The following is a 10097-nucleotide window of genomic DNA, read 5'->3' as shown; positions in this document are numbered from 1 at the left end:
TTGTATTAAGGATCGTGAACAAAATGCCGTATTATACAGGCACAGTTTACAGTTCATACTTTACTCACCCCAAATATGTATTTTATGTTAAGAAATAACCCAAGCATTACTTACAATAAATATATACGAATTGCATAAATATTCCTATTTGATGCTGTACAAATTTCAAGTGTTTCTTGTATCTATTATTATAAAAATATGTTACTTATCTCAAATGCGTGAAGCAAACAATAAATCAAAATTAGATCAAGTTAATTGCTATGCTTATGCCGTTGATGTAATTCCTATATGGTTTGTATGTGGCGCGCAAACACCTCCTACCAAGATGGCGGACATGGCTCATTCGAGGGTCTAATCTAGGGACTGAAATAGATATCTCGCTAGCACATTCGTGTCTAGCGTCACGATAATGCAGTGTGTACTGGTGTGTAGGACAGTTAGGCACACGGAACGCGAATCAGGCTTGAACCAATCATGCATTTCTGTATTTCAAACGACGACTTGTCCATGCGTTACGACGATTGGTTTATTTTCTGGGTATTCATGAACACGGGAATGAACATTTTGCTGCAGATCCGCCTTTAGGTATCATACATGCATTTGTAAAAGAAAGCCAGCCCTTTCTTTTTAATGCCTTATTTATTACCTGTCTTCTAAGATAATTTAAGTATAGTTTCTCCATTATCTGTTCAATCGTATAAAAGTACATCATTACAAAATGAGTGAGAACGCTGAAATAACTGGAGCAATATCTTCTTCCGACGATATCAAGACAGCCGAAAAGTTCAAAGAAGAGGCAAACGAGTACTTCAAAAGTATGTTGCATTCACGATTTTCTCATATTTACCAATGTATACTGATAAATATCGCTATCAATCGCTCCAGACCGATTCCGATGAAATTCGTTAAATCCTTACCAATTTTTCAAGATCGGTCACGTGCAATCAAACTAACCAAACTTAGTGTTTGCGATTCTAAAATTCGCATTTCATCGGTTCCCTATTCCTTTCAAACAATCCTACTAGTAATTTCTAACCTGTAATATTGGTTTTATAACTGCAACTAGGTTTAAGAATATTTAAGGTTTATGTCATCGATGTGGTTCCTCCCTTGTCTTCCTTCATGACTTTTCAGATGCGACTGAATGACAAAAATCTCTTCCCTACTCTACATAAGAAAAATGAGCCATGTATTCCATTAGTATATGTTCACCTTTCACCAAATTCAGGATGAACGGTTCATGTTATCTTAATTATAGTCTTATATCTCAATCATTGATTTCTTTGAACAATAAGTAATTTCACTTCTACGTCTATTGGTCCGAGAAATAACGATTCTCAATTGAATGACTTCCAAATTTCGAGGGTTAAAAATTCAACCCTTCCCATATGATTGCATGTAAAGAAAGTTTCACACAAATTAAATAACATGATAAAATTCACAAATTTAAATGTAAGAAGAATCGTTATGTTTTATCACAAAGACTATGATATCAGTCAAACAACAATCTTAATGTGCAATAAAGCTACCTTTTATGATTGGGGTTGTGTATACTATGTGACAGAATCATATTTAAAAGAAATTTCACTGATTCTAGTGAAAGTGTGAAACAAAAAAACTTATACCAATAGTTAGAAAAATGTCATGACAGTTTGTGGAAACGTACATATCAAATCTGTGACGAAACATTTGTTATACCTTCCGTTATATATTAGTTAATGTTAATAAGGTCGAGCCACAATAGTCTTAGTGTTCAAAATATTTTTCCTCTAAAAAACAAATGTGAAAAGTTGGTAGATAAACAAAATAAGCTTCCAAAATATTATACAACTATCCGTTTGGAATAAACCACAACATTCATATAGTACCTTTACAGATAATTGAAACATGATTCTAACAAGACTTTTTTCCATCACATTCTTAAAAACCAAATTGAACTTCATTTCGATTCAACACCAGACTAATTAATTACTCGAGAAGTATTTCAAAAAATTAATATTTTACGGCTACTGATTGGCGATGTCTGAAATAATCAAAGTAACACGCGAAATTTTTTGTTAGTAAACAATTTTTTAAATTAATGCATCTATTTCTTTTACAGAACAAGATTATAATCGAGCTATAGAATTGTACACAAAAGCGATAGAAGTGGACCCCACTGTCGCTGTATATTATGGAAACAGAAGTTTTGCCTACCTGAAAACCGAATGTTTCGGATATGCCCTGACGGATGCCTCAAAGGCAATTGAATTAGACCGAAACTATGTAAAAGGCTATTACAGAAGAGCAGCAGCTTACATGTCGCTTGGTAAATTTAAGCTGGCTCTTAAGGACTATGAAACAGTGACAAAAGCGAGGCCCAATGACAAGGATGCTAAAACAAAATTCACTGAATGCAATAAAATGGTGAAAAAACTAGCTTTCGAAAAAGCCATCTCTGTTGAAGAGAATAAGAAGAATATAGCTGACACGATTAATCTTGATGACATGGGTAAGTCTAAAATATCACAAATACAAACACTGAATTTTACTAAAATGAATCAATTAGAGCCACGATTTTTTATTGGTCTAATTTTCATCTCAAGTATAAGCTGAAGGCTGTCAAATTCGGAACCTGTATAAACCCAATTTTTTTTAAAATACTGATGGTGTTTTTCAAGTGTGCTATTAGCTTCCAATTATCACCGAATTCATGTGAAAGTTCAAAATGATTTCTAAACTGCCTGCGAATATTTTTCTAAAATCTCAAATTAGCTAATACAGTGTATAAAAATATACCAATCTAATAAATTCCAATTCCCAGTAAATGAGTATTACCAATCAAAAGACTGTCTCAGGTACGCACTATACACCCCAAAAATAAATATATACCTTATTCAAGGGTTGATAAACAGAATCCGCAAGTTAACTACAGATTTTCCAGAACAACAAGATCTTGTAAAAATATCGTTGAGAACCACACTGAGTCTTGTTTAAATTTTATTAACTTCAATATTGATGATCATTCTACTTAGCAATTGAAGACGAATACACCGGACCAAAACTAGAAAATGACAAAGTAACCTTGGAGTTTATGACGGATTTACTATCTTGGTATAAGAAGCAAAATAAACTTCATCGCAAGTATGCCTACAAGATACTTCTCGATATCAAAGCATGGTTTATGGCGCAGCCAAGCTTAGTAGATATTTCTATACCTGACAAGAGCAAGTTTACCATTTGCGGCGATATACATGGCCAGTATTATGATCTACTCAACGTATTCAAGCTGAATGGTCTACCCTCGGAAACCAATCCTTATGTATCCTTTTTGTTGATCAGATTAAACCACTGTGAACATAATATTAAGACATTCTCAATCGCTCAAAGTGCACTTCATCATCAAATAATGTCTACTTTCACAACTATGCGTTACAATGAGCAGTAATTTTCCTCAATATTGAATAGTTATTTAACGGAGACTTTGTGGACAGAGGATCCTTTTCTGTAGAGTGTATATTCACGTTGTTCGGCTTCAAGCTTCTATATCCCAATCACTTTTTCATGTCAAGGGGTGAGTTTTGGTTCATCATTATAAGTATTGTGAATTACCTAGTACTAGCAATGAGTCTATTTAAAATGAAGGATATTTTACTTACTATAAAAAACAGTCATACTTTTACAATTGTAATTATAAAACCGATATTATTTCAAGTTATTTCATAGCAATTTTTCATTCATCTTTCTTCCATATGCTTATCGGTATTGCGGGAGAGAAATGATGAGATTTTCGGTTTAGAGTTTACATTCTTTGGATGACCCGTACATTTTACACTGTCAATTTTGTGCAGAGCTACAGTAGAGTAAAAAAATAGTGTGCCAGTATTCTGTTGAAAAAAACCACAGGACACAGAATAGCTAGCTTGAAATGAGTATTTATAATAATTAGAGCGTCTATAAATAATATCTATCGTCGTTAGTCTCAATAGTAAAACAATGCATAAACTGGTCTGGTCAATTATTGGTAAAAATTTGCAATACATAATGATACAAAGCTGTCTTAAGTGTTTTAATCATATTTAGTGAGCTATCATTGAATGCACTTAATCACAAATGCTAATCCAATGCTGTGTTCTACGTTTTATTAATTATCGCATCAATTCGTTGGCCAGGAAACCATGAATCTGCAACTATGAATCAAATGTATGGCTTTGATGGCGAGGTCAAGGCAAAATACACAGCACAAATGGCGGAACTTTTCACAGAGGTTTATAATTGGCTGCCTCTTGCGCACTGCCTCAATAGTAAAGTGCTTGTAAGTATGTGCATGTGATATTTAAAATATGTACCAGTAATATTTACCAGTATAACCAATTTACCGTAAGTACCAGTATAAGCATATTGCAATATCAATTTTGTTTAGTTAATAACTTCTACAATCAACATTTATCTGTGAACTTACCTCTTCAGAGATATGTGGTTATATCTAATTACTGCCTTACTCTTATTCTTTGCTCTGAATGCCTCTGTATCCGTAAATGTAAACGACTGTTTAATTTTTCCATTTTATTTATATTCTGGACATTCATTTTTAGCCCTAAGTGTTTGGGATTGTCCTTCATTTATGAATTGATTATACGTGTATTTCGACATTAAGTAACCCTAAACGATCAAATTTATGTGTAGAATATTATTGTGAATTTTATTCGTAGAATGAAGTTTCATAATAACATCATGACAGATAAATGTAAATAGTTTTCGGGTATAATTCCCATGATACCAATTTTGTACAGAATTTTGATAAAATTAAATTATTTTCTGGCCAGGTGATGCATGGAGGACTATTTTCAAGGGACGATGTGACGTTGTCCGAAATTCGAGAAATAGATAGAAACCGGCAGCCACCGGAAGAAGGACTGATGTGTGAATTGTTATGGTCAGATCCACAGCCTCAGCCGGGCCGAGCCCCTAGTAAAAGAGGGGTTGGGGTTCAATTTGGACCCGACGTCACACACAATTTCCTCAGTCTGAACGGACTTGATTATATCGTTAGAAGTCATGAAGTGAAAAATGAGGGCTATGAAGTTGCACATGATGGCAAATGTATCACGGTTTTCTCAGCTCCCAATTACTGGTAAGTTTTATCTACACTCAAGGTTTTTGAGAGCTGTACCCTACAAAATTTCCATGCAAAGTATTCTATTTTCGAACAAGTTTCGAGTTGTCAAATATTTTCGCGTTCAAAACGAAAAATAATGTTTGATTGCTTATGACGCTATATCGCAGTTAAAAAACTTGTTGAGCTACCTGAAATTTCGTTCTTTCGGAGTAATAAATATATTTTACTTAAATTAGAACACTGGTATCATTTATAATTTATTTGTTTAGTGATACCATGGGTAACCGAGGTGCCTTTATCACGCTCAACGGTAAAGATATGGAACCCAATTTCACATCATACGAAGCAGTGGTGAGATGATTTACTCATTATGTAATATCGTGATTACTGAACGATAAAAAAAGCGCACAGCAGTAAATATTTACTTGGATCATTTTTCAAATAATTTATTTTTATTATCGTTGCAGCCCCATCCGAACGTGAGGCCAATGGCGTATGCTAATTCTTTACTAAAATTCATGTGCTAGTGGGGTGGACTTAGGAATAATAATTAGAATTAAATAATTGATAATTGAATACAACTAGCCAAACAAAGTGTGTATTATATTTGATACCAATTCGGGAGTGATATAACGTAATCACTGTCCAACACCTATAATTACTAGATTTTAGTCAAAGAAGACAAGACAATTTATTGTATCATCCTTGCGGATGTCATCGCATGATTGAGGTATATAGAATCATGTTTGAAATAATTATTGCATATTTTCTTACCCATTCAATGGATATACGATAATTTGAACTCTCTTTTATGGTAACAATATGAGTTTTCTTACATCTTATTCAAGCATCATTTTGATCTAATAGACGTGTACGTAAAAGATGTTGGTTCCGCAATTAAAGAAACGAACACAATTCAGACATTTCATTTTTGCTTGAATTTGAAGTACTTATAACTTGGTTGTTCTTCGGAGTAAAAAGATCCTAACTTCCTTTGATTATTTTTATGTAACATGTCTACATATAAGTCTCTAATCAGAAATACGAAACAAAAGAGAAAGTAAATAATGGTTACTTTAAATTATGTACGTCTTTGATGTGTTCTGATATTTTGCCTATTAAAAGATCGTTATTTTATTATTTGCATCTTGCTACACGTATTTCGTATTTCGCGAACTATTTTTGAGATGTAAGTATACTTGCAATTGAACTCTTATAGAAATAATTCACATTCAGTCCACAGACAGATTGGAGTATTAAAACGTAACATAGGAACGATCTTACAGTATAAGTCTTACTGTGAAACGAACATAAATTGCCACTAGTTGACAGCAAGATGATCATAATTTTTTGTCTTATCAAGTAATTTTCATTTTCAAATACACAATGAAATATTTGTTTATGAGAAGTTTAATTGCAATTGATTAAACACGTATTTTACGTGTGATTTTCGAAAAGTGTATATAGCCATTGTAGGAGCTTGAATAACTTGATTAAAATATTATATACTTGTTGTAGATATTATAATGAGCTTGGAGTATAAAAGTAAGCCTTTTTTCACTACATACAACACTATACATATAACTGTAAAATATTAGTATTAAAATTCTATTATACTATATTCTAAGATTAATTCTGAATCAATGTCTCTTGGTTTAACATAATTTATGATACGAACGATGCAATCGACAGATTCAACATCTTAGATATCACGTCTCAGTTTTCTTGGAATGCAGAATAGACACGCGAAGACAGTACAGCAAAGTACAAAACGAGGTATGACAATTAGGCACATGGTCGCACCAGAATGAGGAAAACTTTTTATGGATTCATGTGTGTCACGAAGGTCAATCCATAGTTCAGTCCAATTCTAAAAATGTACCACTGTTTAAGAGTAATCCTCTGATATAGTCGAAGATCATGAAAGTTTTTGTTTGACATATCAAGTCATGCACGAACAAATTAAATTGTTCAATATTAGATGTATTGTTTTACCTTGAATATCACTGATGAAAAAGAACATGATCCACTGTTACTACTTTCTTCGAGAGAGTAAGAAGTTAGAAAAAAAACATGCAAATCTGTTCAGATTACTTATCAATCCCGATATTAACCAAACCCATCCAGCCATGGTTAACCGAATGAAAATATTTTTGTTTCTTCCTGAAAATCAGATGAATATATTTATTTTCAGTTATGGATGATGTGTTCACTACAGGTTTGCTCAGAGACTGTAATTAGCTAATTTAAATAAACATATACGTAGATAACTACGAAAGAAAAAGATACGTCTTTCTAAGTATGAGCCAAAGCTTTTTTCGTCATCAATTGACAGTTTTAGTATCAACTAGAGAAAATAGTGTTTATATTAGCAATTGTAACTTTAATACATAATGTAGTCAATTTATGGAATAATCATCATTCAAGGAGGGTCCCGAAAAGTGTGGTTGTGGCATAATCCTGCTTCAGTCGTCGTAGTTTTTTATACCTTAGCATCAGACCATATCGAGTTTCAAATTGTGTAAATAAAAATAATTGTCTTTTGTAACAGTGACAACCTGTCCGAATGAATGGTCCGTTGAATGGGTATCGTTGTAAGTGAACTGTCTATTGATGCGCAGTTCTCAAAGAGTTTCTTACACGACCACCCTTCAAATACCAGTCACGTTTTGTGTTAGTTATATTTTTCTACATTTCTTGATAGGCAACAAGTATTTATATCCAACATTGGGAAAGGAAGGGATTGTATAATTCTATAATTATTTCATTTATCGCATGCCATGTAGTCTCTATTTTACATACAAGCTTCATCATCTTTGTGAAATAATGTTGTATACTACGCACTATAGAGTTACAGTTAGCGAGTTTGGTTGCCACTGTTGCAAAGCACCAATTGAATCAATAAGCAAATACATAAAGAATCAGGCTGTCAGTGACAGAACTAACTTTGCTGAGCGTAAAATACGGAGTATTAACTTATGATAATAACATACAGGGTGTCTACTGCTCCTTAAATACCTTAAATCTTGAAATTATCTTTGAGAGCAAAAATTGCTCCTCAACTTCTGGAAAAGTTGATACGTGAGGTACATAAAGTAAATACGTGAGGATATACAATTAAATAGAGAAATCCGCATTCTTACAATATTCATTCCGTGCAGATTTTTATCCCCAAAATAATTACCACCGTAATATAAATCCTACATATTTTCCATCAAGTAGTTTTAAAAATGAGTGCTAAAAATATAGATACGGATCAGAATTTGAAGGTCGGTTGAAAAAAAATCTTTCGGAGGAAATTGTTACATAACTGACGTACAAAAATACACATTTATATGAATCTGAAACCGGTTTCTTACTGTAAAAGCACGGCAGAATATCTATGACATTTAAACATCTTGGAAGTTCAGTATGAAATGCTTCAAATATTCAAATATAGTGTTATATTACTCTGTTGGACCAGGAATCCCTCTTTTTCAGACCCCTCTTACAATTAAATACACATGCGAGATAGCACCAGTATATGATTTCGCAACCAATCACTAACTTGTCACGTTTATCACAGGATTATATACGTTCCGGAAAGTCTATTTGTGTTTAGTAGGGCTGATCAAGAATCGACGAATTTATCATTTGGTTTTTCGTTAACAATAAATTATATATACGATGCATATCTTTATGCATGTCATTACATTTCGGCCATCCCATCTTACTGTATCATGTAGTGGTATAATCATTGTCATCGTGGAACTGCGAGCATTATAAATGAGTCATCCTTTGAATTCCGAAGACAGTTTTTTGATATCTCCAACTTTGGGAATATCTTAGATTGAATAAAGAACATTATCTTAAAATTGTTCAAATAGTTGGAAACGAGCATTTACCGCGGCGTGATTTTTTTTTTCCTTACACTGTACTTGGCGTCTGAAAAACAATTTTTCGACACATATCCTTCGTTTATCAAACTGTCAACTTTTGGACAAAAATAATTTGTCACCATCAAACCGTCGCTGAAAGATACGATTTAAAGAAAAATGTTTTTAAGCGTGAATATTTTTTTTGTGTTGTGTATCCGGTCAACCACGCTATAAAGACTTTTCATGACATAAAATCGAGTGATTACTGATTCTACAGCGGAGAAAAAAATTCTATGTAATCCCCTTGACCTTGAATCCCGTTTTCTTTAAGTTGAACGTGTACTGCCGTATAAATTTATATATACCGGGGCTTCCGTTTGCCGCAATCGGCTGGAAATGAGACTTTAGAAATACTTTTAGACATCTGACAAATTTTGGTTTCAACCGAGTGCTCGAATATTTATTTAAATTCTTGGTCCGTCGGAGTTTATTCAATATGCAGCATCCAACATCGTTACTGTCCAATCAGGCTGTGTCCGATAAATCTCTGTGTCCACTTAATATGGTTTCCAATACAACTTCGGATTTTGTTGGTTGTTCAAACGGGCCTTTTTCTTTGTGTTTTTGTGTTGCTTTTGGACACGACACGATCATAAAATCGAAATTTTGATAAAGTGTTTCGTTCGGTAACAGGCACTTTATTCAATATTCAACAGTACTAACTGAAAACCGTAGCAAACCTAAATTCAGCTAGTTAGAAAAAGATTTGAAATAAAAAACGATGCAGACATCTCGTCAATATATTATTCAAACAATTTCCAATGCAACCGATCAAATTGATATCACATATTTGCTTACAAAATGAAAGTACATAACACCTTTTTACTTAGAGCTAGTATTTCAAATGAGATTTATAAAAACCATCGTGTTAAAAGCGTGCTTCGCTTCGTCGTACTTGTATTGTCTGGAAATTTGTCTTATACACTTTTCCGATCGCTCTCCTGCCGCATTTCGTGGTAGCTAACTCATTAAGATCTCTGACGGCATTGACATATCAAATAATATTGGACTAAACTGTGAAAGTCGAGGTAATATGTACAGAAGGTGAAGGTTTTTGGTTGTTAAAGAGATACTTAATGCAA

General features: G+C 33.3%; 1 protein-coding gene across 1 annotated transcript; it reads left to right on the top strand.

Annotated features, from left to right (window-relative positions):
- The first annotated feature begins 574 nt into the window (after positions 1–574).
- PpD3 (protein phosphatase D3) lies at positions 575–8133 on the top strand. Its single transcript, XM_046628580.2, has 8 exons — positions 575–815; positions 2102–2491; positions 3015–3301; positions 3448–3553; positions 4152–4294; positions 4806–5113; positions 5368–5449; positions 5566–8133. The coding sequence occupies exons 1-8, from the start codon at positions 719–721 to the stop codon at positions 5623–5625; spliced, it is 1473 nt and encodes a 490-aa protein (XP_046484536.1). The 5' UTR covers positions 575–718; the 3' UTR covers positions 5626–8133.
- The last annotated feature ends 1964 nt before the right edge of the window (positions 8134–10097 follow it).

The sequence above is a fragment of the Neodiprion pinetum genome, chromosome 5, assembly GCF_021155775.2.
Source record: "Neodiprion pinetum isolate iyNeoPine1 chromosome 5, iyNeoPine1.2, whole genome shotgun sequence".
Lineage (NCBI taxonomy): Eukaryota > Metazoa > Arthropoda > Insecta > Hymenoptera > Diprionidae > Neodiprion > Neodiprion pinetum.
This window is presented reverse-complemented; position numbering and strand designations above follow the sequence as displayed.